Genomic DNA, 26,380 nt, shown 5'->3' with positions numbered 1-26,380 from the left:
CTAAGGGGCTGGGATTTTATCTTGCCTGCTGGGTAGAGGATGGCTTGGAAAAGGCAAGGTGGGACCCAGAAAAAACACCTTGCCCTTGCCTCCCGTAAACTGTGGCAAGAATCTGGGCCAGAGATGACAATGGACTGGGATGCCGCGGGGCAACCTGATGAACAGACCGCGACAGCTTCCGGTAGAGCCGGGCGCCGGCTGCAGAGGAGGCCAGCCTGGGGCGGGAGGTCGCCGGCGCCCGGGCCGGCCATTGGCGGCGGGCTGGGCCGCGGCCCCTCCCGCGGGGCGGGGCGGGCGGGGCGAGCTCTGCGGGCTCGCCAGGGTAGCCGCGCTGCAGCATCCTCGTCGAGCTCCCCGCCCCCGCGGCCCGCGCAGCGCGCCGCTCCCGCTCCGCAGTCCCGAGGCAGCCCCTGGCGAGGCCTGGAAAGTCCAGCCCGGAGCACAGCTCGGTCCAGTCGGGGTGGGTGAAGGGCGGCGGCGGGGAAGGGAGGTGACTCATCTCGGTAGCTCCTGGGTGGGGGAGGGACTGGGCTCAGGACTCGGTTCCGACCCCGGCGATGGGGAGGGGGCGGTGATGAGCTGTTCTCTGACCACCCAAGATGGGGGCTCGGTTAAGGACGGGGTGGGAGTGGGGTCGCGGCACCAGAGCTGTGCTCTGACCTGGTCGAGGAGGGAACAGGGCTCAAACCCGGGACCGAGCCGGGGTGGGGGGGGCCGGTGGGGAGGGCGGTGAGGGGAGAGGGTTGTAAGCTTGGGGGCACCCGGGTTCTGTTGCTCGCGGGAGGGGCTATCACTGGGGGCGGGGGCAGAGCACAGCCTGTGCCGGAGGATGCGCCAGTGGGTACGCAGGGGATTCGGGCGCGGGGCTGGAGCGGGTGGGGGTCTTCCCTGTGCGAGGTAGCTGCGTCCAGAGGGGACTCGGCCTCCTCCCATTTGGGAGTGGGTGCGGGGAAGCGGGGCGCTGGGGGCGGGCCCGGCTCTTAGTGCCAGAGGCGGCGGGGGCGGGCGGCGCGGGCCAGAGGGTGGTCGGCGCGCCTCTGACAGCGTTCTGGCACGCGCAGGCGGCGGCGCGGCGGCGGCGGGCGCTGAGCCGAGATGCGATGGCTGGCGGGCACCCTGCTGTGCCTGCTGCTGGCGGCGGCGGTCCCCACGGCCCCCGCGCCAGCTCCGACAGTGACCCCGGCTTCGTTCGAGCCCGGCCCGGCTCTCAGCTACCCGCAGGAGGAGGCCACTCTCAACGAGATGTTCCGCGAGGTTGAGGAACTGATGGAGGACACGCAGCACAAACTGCGCAGCGCGGTGGAGGAGGTGGGTGCGCCCGAAGGGCCCGCGCTCCGGGGAAGCGCGAGGCTGGCGACAGCGGGGGCTGGGGAAGCAGTGGTACGAGCGCTGGCCAGGGTCCTCAGGTCCGCTAAAGGGCTGGGCAGGGCGGGCAGCAGATTCCGAGTTATCTGAAGGCAGCTCGGGGTGATCCCAACTCCCGCGTCGTTCTGCCTTCCTGCCAAAAGCTCTGGATCTGAGTCTGTCCAGCCAGAGACTCCGGCCTGACCTGCCCATGGGCAGCGGGGGTCACCACCTGCCTGCAGGCTGCCGGCCATCACCTTGCAATTATCTTCAGGTGTGCAGCTGGCCTCATCCTGTCCTCAGCGGAGGCTTGCAAGGCCCCTGGTATTCCAGCGCTGTGGTTTTGCTGAGGAAGCTCCAGGCATCTCAAGTCCCAGCTTCTCTGGGCTTTGAGCTTGTGCCATCTTCCCGAGAGACAGTTAGGGTGCCATGTGGGGACAAAGAGCCCTGAGCTTTGCTGGTAATCTGTCTGGGCTTCCCCAGTGCCATGTGGGGCAGAGAAGGAAACTGGGAGTCCTAAATCCCAGCAGTGTCAGTTGTCAGAGGGTGGTGGGTGAGAGGAGGAGAAGCCGTGTGAAGGGCAACCTCCCACCCCACCCCAAGAGTGCTTTGGAGTCAGTCCTGGGCTCAGGGCCCTCTTCTGCCATTCACTAGCAGGTGGCATTGGGCAGATCCCTTAACATCCTGTACCTCAGTGTCCCGTGAGAATTAAATCCACGATATGTGTAGCACCTGGCATATAATAGCTACGCAATATATAGCAGCTGTTAGTTATCAGATACCAGATACCTTGGGAAAACTTTGCTTGGCTTCTTCCTTCCATTGCCTCCCAGGTCCAAACACTATGGATGGCATCCTCTATGGTGGGCATGCAAGCATCGCCAGGGTTGCCTGGACAGGAGGTGCAGCTGGCCCACCTCTCCCAGCCAGGGGGCCCTGCTGCCTAGGGTGGGTAGGCATGGCCCCTCTTGGGCCTGCCTCTGCTGCAGCCTGTCTTTGGAGAGAAGCCAGCCATACAATGAAGGAGTCAGTGAGAGACCAGGTGTCTAGGCTGGAAGGTCAGGTGCCTCCACATCCCTGCTTCTCTGCACTGCGTTTGGACAAAGTCTCCAAAGCTGGCTCTGGTCTACCAGGAGAGGTGGCTTTCTCCTCCCACCCCTGTGTGGTTTGGGTTAGTTCCCCTTCCTGCCCACAACAGTCAGCCTGGTGGACCCTGGACACTGGTGAAGGGGACGCTGGATTGGGAGGCGGTTGCATGGGCAGCTGTATCTGAACATCCACTGGACAGGCCAGATTCTAAAACCTGTGGCCTTCCTGTTTCCTGAGAAAGCGAAAGAATCATGACATGGAACAATGAAAGGCGCCGAAGCATCAGAGGCCCCAGTGTCTTTTCACTCTGCACCTTCAAATTGAACTGAGCTCACAATCCTTCTGGTTCCAGAGCAGGTCATTTGCTTCCCTCCTGCCCACGGATTCCCACTGAGCCTGACCAGGTCACCTGCGTGTTTTCATTCAGTGTGAACTTGCCCACGCAGCGTGGTCCTCTGCCGGCAGCCCCTGGTGAGGGGGGATGAGGGAGCGGCAGGGCCCCTTCAGTCTCTTCATTGATGAGAGCAGTTTGCGGCCAGCGGGACACTGGTGGTGCTGACTCTGAGGGAGCTGGCCACGTTGCCTCTGCCTGGGCCCCAGCCTTCCTCCTCCAGACACGGCTCTGCCTGACTTCTGCAGTTTGCCACCAGGGGAGACATGGGCTGGCACCTCCACCCCACTCAGTGGGAACCAACCTTCCTTCTCTCATCCCAGCTCTGCCACTTACGAGTGATGGGATCCAGGCTCTGAAATGGAGGAAATGTCCATTTCCCCTCGGGGGTAATGGGGAGAATTAAATGAGAGGATGTAAGTAAAGCAAGTTTTCTGGTCGTCTAAAATGGGTTAAGTAGGGACTTCCCTGGTAGTCCGGTGGTTAGGACTTGGTGCTTTCACTGCCGTGGCCCGTAGGCCCGTGGCCCAGGGTTCTGTCCCCGGTCGAGGAACTAAGGTCCCGCCAGCTGCACAGCACAGCCAAAAAATAAAATAAAATAAAAATGAGGTTAAGTAAAATTGATGCAATATAAGTTGCCCCCTCGTGTGGTTGTCAGCACTATGGGAAATTGTTGGTTCTCAATAAATAATGGCTCTCATTATCATCATATTAATAACAGTAGTAGGAATGATAACAAAAGAACCACAAGTGTCTGATATATGATAGATTCGCAATAGATTATGGCTGTTAGTATTAAGTTTTTAAAAGAGACTGCCAGAAAGCCTCTTATATCTCATAAACATAAGATAGTTGCTGTTTACTTACTGTCCCAGAGAAGAGCCAAAAAGGACCCGAGGCCAGATGCATTAATTGTTTACATAGTTTACATAGTTGCATCAGGAATCTGCTTTCAAGTAACTCCCTGACATTTAAAATATTCCAGCTGACTCAAGCTGCTGATTTCTCTTAAGGGAAAAAGGTTAACTCTGCTTGTAGGATCGTTATTGAGGGGAAGCAAATCTTCCAATGGTTCAGTCTGGGCTGTTCCTGTTTTCCTGTTTAATTATTCTGTATGTTACTGATAAAAGTATTGTGAGGATAAAACCATTCCCCGCCCCTCCATTGCCACATTTGTAACTGGCATATTTTAGAATGTTCTTACCACCTCACCTATTCCTAGGAGGAATCCCAATACCAAGCCTGAATTTCTCTCTCCAGTTTTTCTTACTCTGCTCCTTTAACAGACACGCAGATTCAACCAGTTGTAGGTGCCATTTTAAACAATATTCACATTCTGCCTCTGTGAAACAAGTCCTGTTGCTTCAGGCTTGAGTTTCTCTTGCTAGTGGCAGTAATAGTTGTGGTTGAAATTTCCACTGTAAACTGTACTTTTAGCTTGTGGTGCCATGAAAGAGCTTTAGCTCATTCTGTTGAAATAACCACTGGTTGAGGGGGAGAAGGTTTTATATAAAGACTATCTGTTCAGCCCAGACAGAGCAAATTCTAAATTTGGTAACTTGTCAATTATTTGCAAGCCAAACTGGAGGATTACCATTCCTATAGAAATTTTAAAAGCATTAAAACATTCTATTCTCCTTCCAGATTTAGTCCCTCTAGTATCTCCAGACTCCTATTCTTTCCCAGCTGTATCCTTTCTATCACTAAACATCTCAGGATCTCTCACTTAAATTTAAGAAGCCTTTTTCTTAGTCTTAAATCTCCTGTCTTAGCTTCATCCATTTCTACTCCATTTTATTAGCAAACCCTTGGAACACATGTTATTTACTACCTGCCCTTTTACTACCTGCCCTTTCCACTCCTACCCAGACATCCCCCGGCAAACTAGCTTCTTCTAAAACTGCTTTCTTAGACGACTACGTTATGCAAGTATTACACCTTTGCAGGGTGACAGATGCTGTATTGTACCAGGCGCTCAGATTTCACGATCCTTAATCGTTACATCTGCTCAACAAAGTAGAATCATCCCCATTTTACAAACAAGAAAGCTGAGGTTTAGAGATATTTGGTATCTTGCCCCCAGGTCACGTGGCTGCTTTGTGGCCGAGCTGGGACTTGCCCCTGCCCACCATCACCTGACTCCAGAACCCGGGCACTTTCTACTGTGCTGCCTTCTGACGATGCTGCGGGCAACTTCTTGCCTAATCTAGTGGCCAGCTCTCAGTGGCTTGGTCCTTCTAGATTTATTTGGAGCCTTTACCACCTAGAAGGCCCCTCCCCAGATAAAACTTCTGACTCTCAGCCTGCTTGTAGCTAGTCCTCTGACTCCGTTCTTTTTCTTCTCTGGACTCTCTGTATTATCTCCCAACTAGTCTTCAGAACTTGCTGCAGCTCCCCATTGCTTGGGAGTATCTCAGAATCATCTGGGAAGCTCATTGATATGTGGGGTCCCCCCTCCAGAAATTCTAATTCGGCAGGTCTGGAAGGGATCCAGATATGTATATATTTTTTTAAAGTTTGGACATGACTCTGAGGTGCCTCTCGGTTGAGAACCAGGCTAACATTGCCTGCATTAGAACTGCCCCTGGACTCACCTGTCAATTTGTCTCTACTTCATTATCCATTATTTTATCCATTTAGGGTCCAGCGTGGACCCTCTGCCCTAGCCCATGACACACCATTCTCATCCAGGCTGCCAGTTTCGCCTCCTCTATGCTCCTCTCTATCCAAATCGTATCTGTTCTGTGAGACCAAACCACTCATGCCTCCTCTTCCACCTGGAAGCCTTTTTCTCTCTTCTTTGAACCCCTGACTCGCTTCTACAGACTGTCATAATCATCCTCAAACTACCTTGTGTGGGGCTCTCCTATCTCCCCAGCAAAAGTATAAGCAGAATCACATACCAGGAAAGGCACATAATTTGGAGTCAGACTGACCCGAGTTCTAATCCGGGTTTTGCCACTTACTAAGAATGTGATAACCTTAGGCAGATTCCTTCCCTTTTTCAACCTCATTCTTTTCATCTGCAAAATGAGGGTAATAACACTTCCTCTTAATGGTTGCTGTGAATATTTAAGGAGATATGGAAGGAGCTGGTGCAATGGCTCAGACATAGCTGATGCCCAAGCATGGAGGTGATGATGATGACGACTGTGATGGTGATGACGGAGCCAGTGACCAGGGTTCAGACATGTGAGGAGTTGTCTCAGGGTCAGACACAGCGGTTGCTGACCAAGTCCTTGGTTGGTTATCCGGTCCTTTATGCTGACCAGACTTTCTTCACACTTCTGGTGCAGTATCTTTGTGCTACCTTGAGACATGGGAATTCTTTCCCCATGTATACCCAGGTCAGCAAATCTGGATGGGAGAGAAAGGAAAAGAGGGGGCCTCACGTAGTATGTAAGGGAATGGAGGACAGTGATTTTAAAAATAGAATCTTTTTTGAGGATTCCTTTAAAGGAATAAGAATAGCCCAGAGTCAAAGATTGCACTGTTGGAAAATTGCCAAGCACCAGCTACAACTTCTCTCTGTGTCTCTCATTTTAAATTCCTAGAGAGAGTGTCGGGTTGGCTCAGTTAGTCGATGACATGACCTCTGTTTGAGTCCAATCAGCTGTGACTGGTCACACTGTCACCTGCCCACTCATCAGGACCGGGGCTGGAATTGAGTACAGATTTAAGTTGACTGACATGTCTGGTATAGATGTCATGGAAGCTCATGATTTGTGGACAGTGGCCTGAGAAATGTGGCATCAGAAAAGGACACTTGTGCAAGAAGAGCCAGGAGGAGGGTGCACCCCGGGAGCTAATCACCTGACCCTCTACAGGGGTCCCTCTTGTACTCAGGGGGTGGGTGGGGAAGAGACATAGCTGTGGCGCCACCTGCAGTGGGGAAGGGGCTGTCCTAGGTTGGGTCCCCACCCCAACCTGGCCCTGCAACAAGGATTTAGGAGCAAATAATTCATTTGTGATGTGATCCCAGAAACACGAGGAGGAAGTGGGAAAGTGAGATGGAAAAGAAGAGAGACAATAAAGGCTGTGCTGATGAGCAGGTTACTGCTAGGGACAACTAGGGCTCAATCCCCCTGGGGTCCTTGGAGAGAGACCGTCCCACTGAGGGGAGAGGGCACTGGGGTACTTAGCCCGTAGCCTGTCCTTCACTGGTTAAGGGTTGTCCCTGGAGTGCTCACTCCCTAACCCGTGGGGCCTGTGCGGACTGAGCACACTTCTGCAGCCAGAGAATGCTCTCGAAGAGAGACAGAGGTGGTTGTTGGCACATAAGGGAACAAATGCGGGTGACCTCCCGATTAGGCCACGCGGAGATGGGCGTGGCACCAAGAGCATCTATACAGGGGTCAAGACTGTTCAACAGAGGCATCCTCAAATCCCGACTCTGCCCTCCACCGAGAGACTTGGGAAGTTATCTAGTCTTCCTGAGCCTCGGTTGCCCCACTTGTAAAGTGGGGCCATTAACATCCACCTCACAGGGAGGTTGTGAGATGTAAGGCAATGATATACGTAGACATTTAGAACAACGTCTTGTTCTACTGGGTACTCAATTACTGGTACCTACTATCAGCACCACTGTGATTGCAGAGGAGGAAAAGAGAAGTGGTTCTTTTTTTCTAATGGACTCTGATTTGTATCAAGAGAAAACAATATTGCTCATTAAATCCATTGGTTTAATTAGATGGAGGCAGAAGAGGCTGCTGCTAAAACGTCATCAGAAGTGAACCTGGCACGCTTACCTCCCAGCTATCACAATGAGACCAACACGGAAACCAAGGTTGGAAATAACACCGTCCACGTCCACCGAGAAATTCACAAGGTAAGGGTGGTCGTAGCCAGCACTTCCTCCTTTCCTCGTCGCCTGGTACCATCAGAGGCCTAAGGTCTTGTTTACATGTTTGATATACAAGCCAAAAAATACAAATGAGGATAGTAAAATACATGTTAAAAACCATAGGGAGTGAGGGAGCTATTTAAAGGGGGAAAGATATGTATCAAAAACATAAATTGCTTTTGTATTTAAGCAGTAAATTTAACTCTACTCTTCCCGCCAGTCCAATTGCAAAGGAATGTTCAGGGATTTTTATCGTTTGTCTCAAAGGAAGCAAACAAGTGTTTAGAGAGATACTTTCCTAGTATCGAATTTGAGGAATTTATTTCACAGGTTTTTTTTTTTTTTTTTTTTTGCGGTACGCGGGCCTCTCACTGTTGTGGCCTCTCCCGTTGCGGAGCACAGGCTCCAGATGTGCAGGCTCAGCGGCCATGGCTCACGGGCCCAGCCGCTCTGTGGCACGTGGGATCTTCCCGGACCGGAGCACGAACCCGTGTCCCCTGCATCGGCAGGCGGACTCTCAACCACTGCGCCACCAGGGAAGCCCTATTTCACAGGTTTTTATCCATGTTTCAGTACTGAGTTGAAATAGAGTTCATGCTGTAGTGAATAGATCTTCACCATTTTCTTAGGAGGACTGCAAATGTGATGATACTCAGCCTGCAGAAGAAAAAGCCTCTATTGCCAGGAGATGAAATATTCTTTTGTTTGCTGGTTATCCATTCAAAATTCTACAGCAGAGTGTTTCCTAACCTACCACACATCTTAAGTGTCTCTTGGTCCAATATCTTGCATGAAGAGCAAGCAGGTTTGTTCTCAATCTGACTCGAGGAAGAAAATGTTGCAAACCTAGAGGAATGTGGCATTAGCTTGCTGCTAGTGTGAGATGTCTCCCATATGAGTTTGGCAGGACTTTGGGAGCAAACCACTTGGCCTGTGTTCTCTTGAAGACAGTCTGGTGTGCAGATGTTCAGGGTCATTGTTAGAGGCTGTAGAGTTGACCTTCTGTTGTGAGCATCAAGGAGCTTGACCTCTGATCTCATCTCAATGCCTACATGCGAGGCCATGACGGCTCTCACAAAAGAGACCTGCTTTTGTTCAAGTGCCCAGGTAATGGGTTGAAACAATAGCACTTCTGTGCTATAGAGGATAAAGGGGTCCATTTTCATGGGCCATTGCCTTGACTATAAAGTAGCCTCTGTGTGGCTCTTCTGCTACATACTGATGGCCCAGCTCCAGAGTGTACCCCCCGCATAAATAAATGAGCCACCTGCGAAGCAGAATCCTTTTGCATTGCTTGTCTGAAGACTGGAGAATGTTTCCAAAAGTGATTGTTTTATTCTTGTCAAAACCAATATTAAGTCATCCTTTCTGAGAATAATCAGCCAGTAGTTTCAGCTGCTTCTTATATTTTCTCCTTGTAGATATCAGAATACCCAAACGTGAGTCCTACCAGTAACTAGTGTGATGTTGAAAAACTTACTTCATGACCCTCACTAACTGCGTTTAGCAAATAGGGATATCAACATCTACACTACGGTATTTTGGGGGTCCAAGAACTTAAAGGATGTGAGAGTCATTGTAAACTATGAAGTGCTATCCAGCAGCAGATTCTTCTTCTTGTTGTTCTTACAGTAAAGTTACGTTATCCGCACTGTGTAGTAGTTCTCGAGCGGGTTCCATGGAGCTCCTGTCCTGTGTGGTGCTTTATAAAAGAAGGGCTCAGTGGTGAAACATGTTTGGAAAACATTGTACATATTTCTCTTCCTAGAGATACAAAAATGCACCTTAGTATAATAAAGGCTCTGAGAAGTCCTGCAACCTATACATATAGGACTGTACAATTTAAAAAAATATAACATTGGTTAATCCTGTAAAAATCTGGCATAAAGGAGGAAGACATCATCTCTTTGCCAGAGAGAGGAATTATTTAGATAAAAATAAAGTATGTTGATGAAGACATGATCCTTATCTCCTCAGAACTGGAATTAGAACTAGAATTTGATCCACTATTGTACATTAGCCTAAGAGTTTCCACTTTGTTTTGGCTGCAGACGCCTGTGACATTAGAGCTGGCAGGAACTTTAAAGATGACCTAGAAATGAGAAAACTGTGAATCAGAGAATAGAAATGATTTGTTCCAGGTTACATACTAGACGGTCATTGGTGTCTGAGGCAGGGCTCAAAGAACACAGGTCTCCTAGCTCCTGGGCTTCTTTCTGTCTTTTTATCACCAACACAGAGGTTTGACGTGGCCTTGGATCAGGTGGGAGTAGCCTGGGTTCCACGTCAGGTTTCTGAGGCTCAGCTTTGAGGTGCCTGCTCCTGTTCACAGAAGGCAGGCAACGGATAGAGAAATACAGGGCCAGGCCTCCCATAGTACTTAAGCACTTTTTTGATGAAACAAAACAGTTCCCCAGAATCAGGAAGTGGGGCAGCTGTAGCTAAAACCTGCTTCTTTCAAAACCCAGACCTGTAGTTGAAAAGAAAGCTGACACTGAGTTTCAAGTAAATGAGCCCCAAGAATGATAAAAATAGCTAGCGCTGAATATTTGCGAGGTGACGGGCTGTGTGCTTTACATAGACCTCCTCGGCCCCATGCTGTAGGCTCTGTTACATCTCTTATCGCTGCACCATCTGACGCTGCTGGTGGAGCTCAGAAAGAAAGGGGGACAGGACTCCCCTGGTGGTCCAGTGGTAAAGAATCTGCCTTCCAATGCAGGGGACGCGGGTTCGATCCCTGATTGGGGAGCTAAGATCCCACATGCTGCTGGGCAACTAAGCCTGCGTGCTGCAAACTACAGAGCCCACGCGTGCCACAACTAGAGAGAAAACCCACACCCCACAACTAGAGAGAAGCCCGCGTGCCGTAACGAAAGATCCCACATGCTGCAACTAAGACCCGAGGCAGCCAAAAAAATAAAGAAAATTAAAAAAATAAATATAAAAAAATAAAATGCATTTAAGAAGAGGGGAGGGAGTGGGCATTCTGTCTACTTTGACAGGTGCTTCTGCTTCAGAAAATAGAAAACAGTAAAACAAAAAAACAGCCTGTGGGATTTGTCCAGAATTCCTCCTATTTCACATTCACTGTACTTGTTCTCCTATAGATCACCAACAACCAGACTGGACAGATGGTCTTTTCAGAGACGGTCATTACGTCAATGGGCGATGAAGAAGGCAAAAGGAGCCACGTGAGTGATCATCTTCCCCGTGCTCACACCCGAGGCACACACTCCTTTGCTGAGCCTGCCAAAGCTGGCCCAGACTTCAGAGTGGCTGCAGGAGGGAGCTGGCTCCCCTGCACCTCTCCTGTTTTCGTTTCTGCAAAGATTCCCCAATGCCTACATTTTTGGCCAGACAGCCGCAGTCTGGTAACAGGCTCTGCCTCCATATGCACTTTGCCTCAGAAATGGCAGGACACATTCAATTCGGTTGTCATTTGCATGGCTGAGGCTCAGCCTTGGAAGGGGAACACTGAAGTATCGGGTGCATTGGTCAGGGTCCCAAGACCTGGTGCATCCGACCTGAAATTACCCTAGAACCTTTGGCATGACCCACATCATTTATGATCCCAGCCCCGGTCAGGCAGTTTGAGAGCAAGAAAACCTTAAGTGGAACCCAGTGGCCCATTGGAAAGGTGTCCCCCTGCTCCAGGCTTCTCGCTGGGCCCCTTGTGATTGCACCCGCTACTCAGTGGCCTGTTGCTCAGTCCAAAGGTGGGCTGCTTTTTAGAGAATTATAGATTCTGAACATTGAGAGAGACATCATTTCACAGAAGAGAGGCCTGGCATAGGTTGGGGGATGACCCAGGCCAAGTCACTGGTGTCCAGACTCCTAGATGAGAGGTGACCCAGCTGTACCTTATCGTCGCAAAGAGGTGGCTGGTTTCAGATGCAGAGGCCTGGTGAGGAGAGATCAAGGCAACTGCCATGTGACATGGTGCCTGCTCTATGGGGCCTGCGAGGGCCAGCCTCTCTGTGCCCGGGCACGTTATGCAAACTTCCCACTGCACGTTCTTCTCTGAGGTGTAGAACGCATCCCCAGTCTTCTGAGGGGATCCAGGATATTCCCTCACCCCTTGTGGCCTTATCACAGGAAAAGAAGCAGTGTACCCATAGTTGTTAGGTGGTGTTGCTGTGGTTGGTAGTCGATGGTCCTTTTTTTTTAATATTTATTTACTCATTTATTTTTATTGAAGTATAGTTGATTTACAATGTTGTGTTAGTTTCTGTTGTACAGCAACGTGATTCAGTTATACGTATGCATATATATATTCTTTTTCATATTCTTTTCATTATGGTTTATTATAGGATATTGAATGTAGTTCCCTGTTCTATATAGTAGGACCTTGTTGTTTATCTATTTTATATATATTAGTTTGTATCTGCTAACCCCAAACTCCTAATTTATTCCTCTCCCAACCCTTTTCCCCCTTGGTAACCATAAGTTCGCTTTCTATGTCTGTGAGTGTGTTTCGTAAATAGGTTCGTTTGTGTCATATTTTAGATTCCACGTGTAAGTGATATTATATAGTATTTGTCTTTCTCTTTATCACTTAGTGTGATAATCTCTAGTTGCATCTATGTTGCTGCAAATGACATTATTTAATTCTTTTTTTATGGCTGAGTAGTATTCCGTTATGTACATGTACCACACCTTCTTTATCCATTTATCTGTCAGTGGACATTTAGGTTGCTTCCATGTCCTGGTTATTGTAAATAATGCTGCTATGAACACTGAGGTGCATGCATCTTTTTGAATTATAGTTTTCTCCAGATATATGCCCAGGAGTGGGATTGCTGGGTCATATGGTAGTTCTATTTTTAGTTTTTTAAGGAACCTCTATACTGTTCTCCATAGTGGCTGTACCAATTTACATTCTCACCAACAGTGTAAGAAGGTCCCCTTTTCTCCACACCCTCTCCAGCATTTGTTATTTGTAGACTTTTTAATGATGGCCATCCTGACTGATGTGAGGTGGTACCTCATTGTAGTTTTGACTTGCATTTCTCTAATAATTAGCAATGCTGAGCATCTTTTCATGTACCTCTTGGCCATCTGTATGTCTTCTTTGGAGACATAGGTCTTCTATTTAGGTCTTCTGCGCATTTTTAAATTGAATTGTTTGTTTTTTTGTTATTGAGTTATATGAGCTGTTTGTATATTTTGGAAGTTAAGCCCTTGTTGGTTGAATCTTTTGCAGATATTTTCTCCCAGTCTGTAGGTTGTCTTTTCATTTTGTGTATGGTTTCCTTTGCTGTGCAAAAGCTTATGAGTTTGATTAGGTCCCATTTGTTTATTTTTGCTTTTATTTCTATTTCCTTGGGAGACTGACCTAAGAAAACATTGGTACGATTTATGTCAGAGAATGTTTTGCCTATGTTCTCTTCTAGGAGTTTTATGGTGTCATGTCTTATATTTAAGTCTTTAAGCCATTTCGAGTTTATTTTTGTGTATGGTGAGAGGGTGTGTTCTAACTTCATTGATTTACATGAGGCTCTCCAACTTTCCCAACACCACTTGCTGAAGAGACTGTCTTTTCTCCATTGTATATTCTTGCCTCCTTTGTTGAAGATTAATTGACCATAGGTGTATGGATTTATTTCTGGGCTCTCTATTCCATTCCATTGATCCATATGTCTGTTATTGTGCCAATACCATGCTGTTTTGATTAGTGTAGCTTTGTAGTATTGTCTGAAGTCTGAGAGGGTTATGCCTCCAGCTTTGTTCTTTTTCCTCAGGATTGCTTTGGCAATTCTGGGTCTTTTATGGTTTCATATAAATTTTAGGATTATTTGTTCTAGTTCTGTGAAAAATGTCATGGGTAATTTGATAGGGATTGCATTAAATCTGTAGATTGCTTTGGGTAGTATGGCCATTTTAACAATATTAATTCTTCCAATCCAAGAGCATGGGATAGCTTTCTATTTCTTTGAACCATCTTTAATTTCCTTTATCAGTGTTTTATAGTTCTCAGCATATAAGTCTTTTCACCTCCTTGGTCAGGTTTATTCCTAAGTAATTTATTTTTTTGATGCAATTTTAAAAGGGTCTGTTTTTTTACTTTCTCTTTCTGATATTTCATTGTTAGTGTAAAGAAATGCAACCGATTTCTGTATGTTAATCTTGTATTCTGCTATATTGCTGAATTCGTTTATCAGTTCTAGTTTTGTGTGGAGTCTTTAGGGTTTTCAATATATAGAATCGTGATCTGCATAAAATGACAGTTTTACCTCTTCCCTTCCAATTTGGATATCTTTTATTTCTTTTTCTCATCTGATTGCTATGGCTGGCTAGGACTTCCAATACTATGTTGAATAGAAGAGGTAAGAGTGGGCATCCTTGTCTTGTTCCAGATTTTAGCAGGAAGGCTTTCAGCTTTTCACCGTTAAGTATTATATTGGCTGTGGGTTTGTCATGAATAGCGTTTGTAATGTTGAGATATGTTCCCTCTATGCCCACTTTAGTAAGAGTTTTTATTATGAATGGACATTGAATTTTGTCAAAGGCCTTTTCTGCATCTATTGAGATGATCATGCAGTTTTGTCTTTTCTTTTGTTTATGTGGTGCTGATTTGTGTATGTTGAACCATCCTTGTGAGCTTAGGATGAATCCACATGGTCACGGTCTATGATCTTTTTTATGTGTTGTTTGATTCGGTTTGCTAATATTTTGTTGAGAATTTTTGCATCTATATTCATCAAAGATATTGGCCCCAGGCTTCCCTGGTGGCGCAGTGGTTGAGAGTCCGCCTGCCGATGCAGGGGACACGGGTTCGTGCCCGGGTCCGGGAGGATCCCACATGCCGCGGAGCAGCTGGGCCCGTGAGCCATGGCTGCTGAGCCTGCGCGTCCGGAGCCTGTGCTCCACAACAGGAGAGGCCACAACAGTGAGAGGCCCGCATACTGCATATAGGCCCGCATACTGCAAAAAAAAAGATATTGGCCTGTGATTTTCTTTTTTGGTGGCGTCTTTGTCTGGTTTTGGTATCAGGGTGATGGTGGCCTCATGGAATGTCTTTGGGAGTGTTCCCTCCTGTTCAGTTTTTTGGAACAGTTTGAGAAAGATTGGTAGAAATTCTTTTCTGTATATTGGGTAGAATTCGCCTGTGAAGCCACCTGGTCTGGGACTTTTGTTCGTAGGAAGTTTTTAAATTACAGATTCTATTTCATCTCTAGTGATTGGTCTATTCAAATTATCTATTTCTCGATTCAATTTTGGTGGGCTGTATGCTTCTAGAAACTTGTCCATTGCTTCTAGATTGTCGAACTTGTTGGCATATAACTGTTCATAGTATTCTCTTATGGCTTTTTGTATTTCTGTGGCATTGGTTGTTATGTCTCCTCTTTCATTTCTTATTTTGTTTATTTGGGTCCTCTCTTTTTTCTTCTTAGTGAGCCTGGCCAGAGGTTTGTCGGTTTTGTTTACCCTTTCAAAGAACCAGCTCTTGGTTTTATTGATTTTTTTTTTTCTATTGTTTTTTTAATCTCTATTTTATTTATTTCCTCTCTGGTTTTTATTATTTCCTTCCCTCTGCTGACTGGATGGGTTCTTTTTGCTTGTTTTGGCACAGTGCTCAGACATTTACTGCAGGCTGGGGGAGTCCAGTCAGCTTTGTGTGGTGGTGAGACCCCCCATTCAAGGGACCTGGGAGCTGATGGAGGGCAAGCCATTTGGTGAAATGAAGAGAGACTTAGTGGCAGAGGCTGGAAGCATGAGTTTGTCACATATAAACTAGGTCACCTCATTTCCCTCATCTTTAAATAAGGCAATGATTTTCACCATTTCTCCCGACTCTGAAAGTACAGAAGCCTGTGAAACAAAGATAGGATTGACTAAGGTCAGGAGGGAGGAGAGACCAGCTTTTGAAGGTGGGGAGAGAGAGAAGAAAAAAACCAGAAAAATAGAAAAAAACCCAGACAGACAGATGGTACCAAGAGGGGAAAAGCTTTAGAATGTTCCAGATTTAAGTCTCTGTGAAAGGGCAGGGGAAGCACAACTCTTAGGGCTGTGGACTACAAAAAGAAAGCTTTTGTGTTCAAGAAAAAAAAGGTATATGATTGCATGATAGTATAGTTTTGCTCTGGAGAGCTTCCTAGAGCCCAGAGGGCAACAGCACTGCTATGAGCACCTCTGTACCTGCTGGAGACCCAGGTGCACGTCCCATGCTCCCCGCTCTGCCCTCCGAGTGAGACAGCTGTGTCAGGCTTTGAGCCCTGTGGCGGGGAGAACCAAGGCTCTGAGAGTGGTGGGTGACTGAGAGACCACACCTCAAAGATGCCAAGAGCGTGCGCGGCTCAGGGAGCAGCTGCCTGCACTTGTGTGCTGCAGCCTCTGAGTTTGTGGCAGTTTTCCTGATTCTGCACGGCCTGTGTGTCCATGTTCCAGGCTCAGCTGGGAGGCCCAGAATCCCCATGCCTGCAGATGTAGGTTCATACGTTGATCATGAACCCCTGTGTACGATGGTCCTGAGAATGCAGGAGAGTGACAGGGAGAGACACATCCAAGAAATCCAGAAGGTAGAGCCTCACTGAGTTTTTCCAGATTCCTGCTCAGGCCCTTGGAATTTAACTCAGCAAGTTTCTCTATGAGAATGAGCTCCAATTTGATTGGCTAGAAGGGTGACCTGGGGCATCTGATGCTTGACCAGCCAGTGCCTGGTGAATCCCATGGGTCTTTAGAGAACAGCCTGGAGACTTTGCAAGGCACTTGTGAAAGGGAGGTCATGTGGCAGGAGCGGTGGTGTGTTACCTCACTACAGAGCCTTGCTTGTTGTCAAACGCCTTGCCAGCAGTCAGAGAAGCAAGGTCTGGTTTCAGATGCCCACAGAATCCTTTCATTCGAATCCTCTTTGGTTCCTGGGTTACCATTGTCCCAGCACAACTGAGCTGGGACTCAAGCATAAAGAGATGTAGAGCTCCTTTTTCTGAGTGGGAAGCCGTAAAGACTCGATTGCCTTCAAAGGCATGAGAACAACCGAACGTCACCACCACTGTCCCATTCCACAGTTTGGCAATTTAATGATTTTTACAGTTGGCTCTGGAAAATGCGTTATGTGCCAATGAGACATTCTCTTAAATGGAAAAGGGAGGCTTACCACTCAAAAGGACAACAATCATATGCTGTTCCAACCTTAAGCTACTATAAACAGGAGCTAAATTTTCAGGATTTAAAACTCCCAGATGAATTCAATTAAAAATATTCGCCCAGCACCCCATATTTTCCTTTCTTCACGTGCTGGGGTGTGCATTCATATGTATGGTAACCCAAGGAGGCCCACGGAAAGTCACAGACAGTAATACTATAGGCCCGTCTAGAAAACCTAACACAGTACGTGCAAGGTATGGGTCTGTTTTTGCTCTCACATGCGAAAGGGGAAAAGGACATGATGTCTTATTTCACCTGAGCGCACCGGCGATGGTGATGCGGTCTGACGTCTTTCTGTGAGGCTTTTGTGTGGAGCCCTCCGCCTCTCCCCTTCATGGGCCACTGGGTGGGCTGACCGGTGCTGTGCTACTTTCGCACAAGGGGTTAGGAGGAGAGTGGCTTGTTGGAAGCTAGAGAGCAGACAGGCCATTATGCACACATGCAAGGCTTTTGTTTATAACCATGTCCCCAAATATGAAGGATCTGGCCCAATTAGCCAAGGCACCATTTTGAAGGGACGCGTCCTCTCATTAAAATACAGCTCAGAGCGACAGAGCTTAGCACGTTGCATTTGTTGTCTTTTCTGTTTTTACATTAGAATATGATATAAAAGAGCAGGTCTGTTTGTTTCTCCAGCCGAACATACCTTATTTGAACCTACAGGTTCAATCACATACAACCAACTCCAAGATATTGCCGGAGACTTCTGAGGGCCTAGGTAGACAAATTTCACTACCCACATCACCCAGATAGTGGTGATTTGAGTAACCCCGCGACTTCCTTGTCCAAGAGAATGGTCAGGGCAGACAGCGGACTGTGGATGATGACAGTGGAATTCTCCGCCAGGGTGAACTCAGTGTCTCCTCTGCTGCGAGGATGCTTTGTGTTATTTGTGTCCAAGTCTGGGGGAAGAGGGATGGTAAGCTGTGGCTGAACTTCTCCAAGATTTGTTTGTTTTGCACTGAACAGCAGGCATCCTGTTACTTCAAAGCCCAGAGAGACCCAGTAAGAGAATGGGCAGAGAAAACGTGTTGAATGGCCTCTTCCCCTGTTGGTCCTCGGGTTCTCCTTGTCCCCAGCTTGTTCATTCATCACAGAGTAAATGCAGGTGGGGTGTCAGCTTTGTCTGCTCCTTCTGCCCTGATTTCTGAGGCTGGAGTCAACCTTGTCAATTTCATGGACTTGCAGAGGGCACCATGCTGAGGAGCACTGGGGTTTAGTTTAACAGAAGTGCGTTGGCGGACGGCGTGGGTTCCTTAGAGAACGTCAGTCAGTTCCCAAAGGCCCAACCTCCTGGAGAGTCCTGCGGGCAGGGGTGTGTGGCCAAGTCCCAGAAAATGCAGACCTTCCCTGTCGGTCAGTCTGGGGGCAGAATGAGGCCTGAACAAGATGTGAGGCCCACCTGGGTTCAAAGCTGTCCTGACCCTCACAAGCTCTCTGTGATTCAGTTTCTTTCTTTATCCAGTGAAGCTAATAATCCCCGGTTCACAGAATTGGGTGAGAGTCTTGTAAGGCAAGGTTTATAAAAGCTCTTTGTATAAGGCTTATTATTATTGACAGGTAATTAACACTGGGTTCTAACTGGCTTCTCCCCTGGTTCCCATCAACCTACTGCAAAAAAAGAGTGGAATTTCCCTGGAAGCTGAGGCTGTGTTTCAGGACTCCAGGGGCCTCTTCCCACTGATGTTTGTGGCCTTGGGCTAAGTTCTCTAGAGCTCTGCCTCGCCCTCTTGAGTAATGCATTTTGCTAGAAACTCTGTGTTCCCTGCCTCAAGCCTGACTCACCCTGTACTTCTTGTCCTCACGAGTCATAAGTGTCTGGTTTGGGTGTTGGGGATACAAATAGAAGGAAGGATGGGCCTAATGAATGATAAGAAGCATAGGTGATGGTCAGGTGCTGACAAGTTCCAGGATGGGGCCAGGTTGGCAGGACGTATCTTGGTTTCTATAGAAAACAACATACTTGTGGTTCTAAGAGTGATTGGCAGAGTCTCGTGTGAAGGTACAGTTCCACAGTCCTATAACCAGACACTTGGGTCCATTTGTGTTTCTAGATTTATATTTTACATTGGTTTTGTAATTTCTGGCCAGGTATAAGGCCCTCATGCCTTAATCCAGTAGGAAAACATTATAGGAAAAATTGAAGAGCTCTGGATCATTCTGAGAAGTGGGTAAGCAATCCCAAATAAATAAAGTTGTTGTGGGTGAGCAGTTTTTAAGGAGTAGGAGGTGTTGTTGTTGTTTTTTTTGAGGTATAACCTGGCTATATTAAATTGTACTCTCCTCAACCTAAATCTCCTTCAAGAAGGAATTCGTGATTCCACATGCAAAATCAAAATACTGTGAAGTTGATAAACCAGTTTCATACAGGTTTCGTATAAGTTGGTAAGAAAGGATGTCTTCAATAAAATGTCAAGTGAATAAAAAGCAATTGTAAAGCAGTATATTTACTATGTATTTAAGATATACTTTATATATATAGCTTATAAAATATCTCATTTTTAGAAAAAAACAGTATACATTAAAAAGCTTGGCAAAATGTACACAAAGTCATTACTAGTAGATATCTCTGGAAGAATTGAACTTTGCAGAGACTTTTCCTTTGTAGAACTCTATGTTTTGAGTGTTTTAAGAAGAGTGTTTGAACTATTTACAATTTTGCTATAGACATCTATCTATATTTTTGAACAATATTGCCAGTGTTTCTTTGTGTAAAACCCGGAAATTAAATTGCTGTGTCAAAGGGTGTGCCTAGGGGCTTCCCTGGTGGCGCAGTGGTTGAGAGTCCGCCTGCCGATGCAGGGGACGCGGGTTCGTGCTCCGGTCCGGGAGGATCCCACATGCCGCGGAGCGGCTGGGCCCGTGAACCATGGCCGCTGAGCCTGCGCGTCTGGAGCCTGTGCTCCGCAACGGAAGAGGCCGCAACAGTGAGAGGCCCGTGTACTGCAAAAAAAAAAAAAAAGGGTGTGCCTATCTAAGATTTTGAAAGATGTTGCCCAATTTTCCTTCCGAAGGTTGTACTATTTTTGCTTCTAGCAGCAATTTCTGAGATAATCTCACCAACCCTCCCTCACCTACAGTGAGTGTTATAGTGGGTGAGCACCTATATTTTCTTTTTGTTTCTATTTCTTTGATTATTAGTAAGGTCAAGGGGAATGGCTGTTTGAGAATTGTAAGTTGTAGCAAACAAGAGAGTGGTCCACAAATTTATCTCATCCCTTCCTCTCTTCTTCAGGGAGAAGGGTCAGTTTCGCATTCCAGGCTGTTCCCAAGGCCAAATACCATCTGGCCCAGTGTGGGACAGATTAGGAAGGTGTGAGGTTCCAGCAGGAACTATCTGTGCGTTCCGTGTCCACCGTGATGGCTGAGGGGCTGCAAGTCACACCGGGGAGTAGGTGATGGTGACATGCAGGCTACTGCTGCCACCCCTGTAAACACAAAAAGGCAGGCACTCCCTCCTTCCTTCTTTGGCCACTTTCACAAACACCCCAAAGCTTAGATGCCCTCTGAGAGGAGAAGCTCTTTAGCGGGATGGGTAAGTCTTGGGCGCAAGGAGAGCTGGCTCAGAGTGCAACTCTACTGCTATTAGCTGTGTGACTGGTGAAATCCCTTAACTGCTCTGAGCCTTAGTTTCCCCACATGTAAAGTGGATTCATCAGAGTGCCTTCCATATAGTGTTTCATGAGGATAAAATAAAACAATCCAGGTAAAAACATACCAGACAGCGCCTAGAACGCGAGAATAAGCAGTCAGTAAATGTCAGCTCTTTGTTGTTATCATTATTTGATTACCCCCAAACCATGGCTGTCAGAATTCCCCGTGTTAATTATTCAACTCATCCATTTATTTGCACATTCATTGAGCACTTAATGTGTGTCTGGCAGATAAATGTAAAAGATGGTCCCTAACAGCAGAGAGGACCCAGGCTAGCGGTGGAACAGAAAAGTAAACGGGTCATTACAACATGGATTCATACGTGTTTCCTAAGGCAGTGGTGGACAGAGCATGGTGGGAGCATTGTGTGAAAGCTAGATGAGGTAGCCAGGGAAGATTTTGTCAGGAAACAATCCTTCCTGGTTTCTGGAGTTTCCGCACATTTTATAAGCAGAGGCGCTAATTGCCCTTTGGTTTCAGACTATCTTTTCCAGGATGTTTGTACAGCAAGCAGCCTTGGAAGACAGAGACAGCTCTCCCTCCTTGGCAGAGGGAAGGTTTGCTTGCAGTCCATTATATGAGATTTGGGTGCTCTAAGCTTGACATTCGTCAGCTGTGATGCACACACACTGGATCCACCTGGGCGCCTCCATGTTGCCCCCTGGGACTTGGGGGTGCGGGGAACTGTCACAGACATGAAGCTCATGCTGCTTCTGTGCGGTCAGCAATGAAGCCCTTTGTCTCTGACCCAGGAGTCTGACTTCTCTGCTGGCAGCCGTGAAACTGTGGAAGGCTCACTTGTCCCCTTGCAAGCAAAGCCTCAGACCCTTCACACATTTTGGCAGGCTTCCTGGAAGAGGTAGCAGTTGGGCTGTGTTTTGAACGGTGTCGAGGAATTCTCAGTTGTGAGGAGGAAGGGCATTCCTTGCAGAAGCATTCTTTGTTTACAGCCAAGGAGGCTGGTGGAACTGGAACATGTGTGAGGAACACTATATAGTTTAGAATGCCAGAGGTGGAGGTGTGCTTGGGGGAGTAGCAGATGAGGCTGGGGAGAGGCAGGAATTAGATCAGGAAGGGTTTCGAGAGCCCAGCCAAGGAGTTGGAAATACATGCTGAGTTAGGAATATACCCTGCCTCGGTATAGTATAGGGAGGCTCCACGCAATCCCCGGGATAAAGAGCCAGGAAGACGTGGTTTGGATGGCAGAGATCTTGGTGGGGACGGGATTTTGCTTAATCCTGCTGAAACTTGAGACCGAGTCGTCTGTGCCCTGCAAAAAGCCTGGCTTCAGGGCTTGGAGTCTGGAAACTTGGAGTCTTAGAAGTGGAACACGCTGCTTTTGCTTGGTGCCAGTAGGCAGGTCAAATAAACAACAGTGATTGAACTTGAAATCTCATTAGGCTGACGCTGCAGGACAAGCCTATTTCTGTGGCTTCTGAGTAGCCCAAGCATGTCAGGGGCTGAAGAGCTCCCTGTGCAGGTGGGTGGCTGTCCCTGGCTATTAGGGCCTGGGGATCCTTCTAGACCAGCCTGGGACTTTTTCAGGCTGACTGTAAGATCTGAAGCTCTTCCCGTCCTTGATCTTTGGCATAGTTCTGAAAAACTCACAGAGCTTGTGAGTCCATATCATTTTATTTTTATTTATGTTATTTATTTATTTTTTTTTTGCGGTACGCGGACCTCTCACTGCTGTGGCCTCTCCCGCTGCGGAGCACAGGCTCTGGACGCGCAGGCTCAGCGGCCGTGGCTCACGGGCCCAGCCGCTCCGCGGCATGTGGGATCTTCCCAGACCGGGGCACAAACCCGTGTCCCCTGCATCGGCAGGGGGACTCTCAACCACTGCGCCACCAGGGAAGCCCCTCATTTTATTTTTAAAATAACATCAAGGACCACAACATTCCCTTGTTTGGTCACTGAGACTCAGAAAGTGATCAGATTAGCCATCCTCTCTCCAAAGCCACCTGTTTCTCCTTTTCAGGGTAAATCCTGGTAAGCGATCAGACCAGCTCATCAGTGCTGTGATGTCATCCAGTACTCAGTAATAATTAATGATCATAATGACAGTAATAGTAATAGACGATGATGAACGTAAGAGCTGCCATTGATGGGGCCCCTGCTGTGTGCCAGGCACTGTGCTTGGGATCTGGCCAGCTTCCCTTCACATAATAAACACAACAACCATGCAGGGCACATACGCTCTTGATCCCATTTTATAGATGAAGTAACTGAGGCTCAGAGCAGTTAAACAGCAGAGCTAGGTGGAAAGCCAGTACTAAGAGAAAAAAACAAATTACTTAGGCCTTATCCATTGCCAAACCTTTAAAACCCATGTTCTTAATGGAACATTTTAAAAATTGTGGTAAAAAATAAATAACACACAATTTACCGTCCTAACCATTTTTATGCATATAGTTCAGTAGGAAGTGTATTCACATTGTTGTGTGGCCGGTCTCCGGAACTCTTTTCATCTTGCAGAACTAAGACACGGTACGCATTAAATGATAACTCCCCGCTCCTCCCTCCCCCTGGCAACCAACCTTCTACTCTCTGTCTCTATGAATCTGACTGTTCTACATACTTCATATGAATGGAATCCTACTGTATTTGTCCTCTTGTGATTGGCTTATTTCACTTAGCATAGTGTCCTCAAGGTTCATTCATATTGTAGCATGTGTCAGAACTTCCTTCCTTTTTGCTGAACAGTATTCCATTGTGTGTATATTTTCATTCGTCTGTCAGTAGACACTTGGGTTGCTTCCATCTCTTGGCTGTTGTGAATCCTACTGCAGTGAACATGGGTGTACAAATCTCTCTTTGAATCCCTGATCTCGATTCTTTGGGGTATATACCCAGAATGGAATTGCTGGATCATATTGTAATTCTGTTTTTAATTTTCGGAGGCACTGCCATACTCTTACACGGCAGCTACGCCATTGTACATTCCCACCAGTGGGGCGTGAGATGGGGATGTTTTGCTCCCTCTTGGTTTCCGTGACTGTAGGCACTAGGGAACCCAAGGGCCCAATGTAAGCTGAAGGGCTGTACAAAAATCCCTGGGCTCTGCTGCCCTAGGTCAAGGCAGTGCCTTCCCAACACTGGTCCCACCAGTAGCCTCTGCAGTATGGCAACCATCGTCTCAGGGGGTGTCTTTGAGGGGTACCTGACACCACTAACCAGAGGTGTAAGTAAACGCTAACTCATGCCCCTCTCTAGCCAACATGCTGAAAACTTCCCCCTGTCCCCGGCTGGGTGTAGGCAGGCTCAGGCTGCATCCTTGGAAATTCATTTCTAGGATCCAAAGATGTGGTTTTCCTGATCGTTAGGAATCTCCTGCCCATCCACACCCTCCTTGGTGAGATCCCGCACCGTGTCTCCTGAAAGAATCCCTGAGGCTTCGGGGAGCTCCCACTTTCCCTCGGGGCACTGCAGACTCCTGGGGGCTCTGGCGGGGGCTCAGGCCTCCAGGGAGAGGGTTTTGTGGTGGTCGGGAGGGTTTCCTGGGAGGAGGACCAGAGGACAGGGGCTCTGGGGTCAGAGGCAGAGCCGGTGGAAGGGAACTGGGTCAGGATGAAGGTTTGGGATGCAGAGGAATGTATAATGCTCTCAGGGAATTCGCAGTATATCCCAAACCTGGTGAGCTGAGCTGGTCTCCCAAATCAGGCAGGAATGTCTTCTCTCGGTCCTATGTCCAGCAGACTGTAGGAAAAATGATGGATGAGGATTGAGTCATCTAAACGTTTGCCCAGATCTCACCGCTCTGTCTAGACCCACTGTCAGTTTCACTTTTCACCTCCACCCCCTGGAAGAGAAAGAATAAACAAGACATGTGGGTACATTTTATGGGAACACAGAGCAGTGGGATTTGGAGTCTGAAGTGCCACGGGTTGGGATCCCTGCTCCCTGGGCAGCTTCCCCTACTGCTCTGAGCACTGGTTCCTGCCGCATGAGAGGAGGAGTTAGTGACTGCCCTAAGGGTGTTTCAGAAGGAAGAGACAATGTATGGAAAGCGTCTGGCACTTCGTAGATGTTCAATACTAATAGATTCTCCTTTCTGAGCTAATTTCCTGGGCCTCTAGGAGCAGTGATTTACCAAATATGAGGGTGATACATTAGTACATGTATTTATTTTGTTGTAAGTTTGCTGTCCCTTGAAACCCAGTAACTGAGAAACTTTCTCAGGTGATACTGGCTAAGGTGCTAGACCAAACGGATGAAAAAGCTGTTGTGTGAAGACAGGCCTTGTGCCAAAGGTAAGTAAAGCAAGATTTCACTGAGTTACAGAATTATAAATGGCAGGATTCACAGGGTCCTTTGAGTTCCTGTAGACCAGGGTTGAAAACATGGGGCACATACACTGCCATCCTCCCCACTGCCACACCCATAGCAAACACGACTAATCAATAGCAGTTATTTCCTAATGAGCCCAGATGGAGCTTCAGAACTTGAGATAACACAGCACTTCAAGCAGCCATTGATAATGGAGTTTCCTGTTGGGGAAGCAGGGCCTTGGTGTCGCCGTTTTTGTGATATCTAGTAAGATTAGTAACCGGGGAGATGGTCTGCCTAATGCTGAGAAGATGGTGATGACTGCTGGGGAAGGGGCTTCTCAGGTTCAGGGAGCAGCCATCCGAAGTTGATGAAGTGGTGGCCAGGAGAGTATCTAGAAGACTGTGAGCCCTGGGAAGGCAGGGGCTTTGTCCTGTTTACTTCTGTATCAACACGGGATCGGCGCTTAGTAGTTGAATGAACAAATTTAACAGATGAAAGCTGTATGACCAAGAAGTAAGCTGGGGACTATAAACAGAAGCAGCAGGCCTTGAAGATAAGACCCAGCAAAGAGCTAAAAATACGTAGATGAGTTTTATTTGCTTGAAAAAACGGTCCTCTTTGTGTTTTTCTTGCCTTCATTCGTTCATCTACATTATTGAGCACCTACTGTTTGCTGGGCTGTACACCAGGTATCTTTGTTACACCTTTTATTTTCTAATTTTTATAAACAGAGAAGTAGGTTTTTTTTTTTTGGCTGCGTTGGGTCTTTGTTGCGGTACACGGGCTCAGTAGTTGTGGCACACAGGCCCTAGAGTGTGCGGGCTTCAGTAGTTGCAGTGCATGGGCTCAGTAGTTGTGGCATGTGGGCTCTAGGGCACACGGGCTTCAGTAGTTGCAGCACGTGGGCTCAGCAGTTGTGGCTTGCGGACTTTAGAGCGCAGGCTCAGTAGTCGTGAAGCACAGGTTTAGTTGCTCCATGGCATGTGGGATCTTCCCGGACCAGGGATCAAGCCCGCAGCCCCTGCATTGGCAGGTGGATTCTTAACCACTGCGCCACCAGGGATGTCCCCGAAGTAGGTATTATTTTACAGATGAGGACACTGGAGTTTAGAGAAGTTAAATTCCCAAAGCCATGGTAGATGGTTGAATGGTAAAATGGGTTCCTATTCCTCTGAAACCAGATATAAACTGGCCTTTTCCATAAAAAGCTTTATATTTCTGATAGAAAAAGTCATGGAAGTTTGCAGCCATAATTTGAGGTGGTTTTGAAGAAGTTATTGCGAACCTTCCACCACCTGGTTCCACTCCTGTCATTTATACCAAGAGTCATTGAACACCCCCCACCAAATGTTCAAAATGGAGAATGAGAATCATAAAGGGACCACTGCATGGCCATAAACATAGGGCTCTTTCCCTCCCAAGAATGGCAGAGCCCCTTGGGGGTCACTGGGAGAGGCTATCAGGGTTAGGAAACTGTGGAATCTCTCACCTGATTTCTTCTGCTCTCACCACTGGTTGGGTACGAGACCCGTGCCCCTGAAGGGGAACGTTCTAAACCACCGAGGAGGAGCATTTTAAGTGGGTGGCAGGCACCTGTATCTGAAGTTTGACCACTGACACATTTCAGTGATGTGATGTGGAAA

The 26,380-nt window shown here is 47.6% G+C and overlaps 1 protein-coding gene across 1 annotated transcript in view; it reads left to right on the top strand.

The window, feature by feature from the left end:
* The first annotated feature begins 319 nt into the window (after window positions 1-319).
* DKK3 (dickkopf WNT signaling pathway inhibitor 3) overlaps window positions 320-26,380 on the top strand; it is a 48,005-nt gene continuing 21,944 nt past the window's right edge. The window contains exons 1-4 of the mRNA XM_065882266.1: window positions 320-460; window positions 1,062-1,308; window positions 7,515-7,652; window positions 10,775-10,858. Of these exons, the coding sequence (XP_065738338.1) occupies window positions 1,096-1,308; window positions 7,515-7,652; window positions 10,775-10,858 (435 nt within the window). The 5' untranslated portion in view covers window positions 320-460; window positions 1,062-1,095. The remainder of the gene's footprint in view (window positions 461-1,061; window positions 1,309-7,514; window positions 7,653-10,774; window positions 10,859-26,380) is intronic.

This window comes from Phocoena phocoena, chromosome 8 (assembly GCF_963924675.1).
Source record: "Phocoena phocoena chromosome 8, mPhoPho1.1, whole genome shotgun sequence".
Lineage (NCBI taxonomy): Eukaryota > Metazoa > Chordata > Mammalia > Artiodactyla > Phocoenidae > Phocoena > Phocoena phocoena.
Note: the sequence above shows the minus strand (reverse complement) of the source record. Positions and strands in the feature narration are given on the sequence as shown.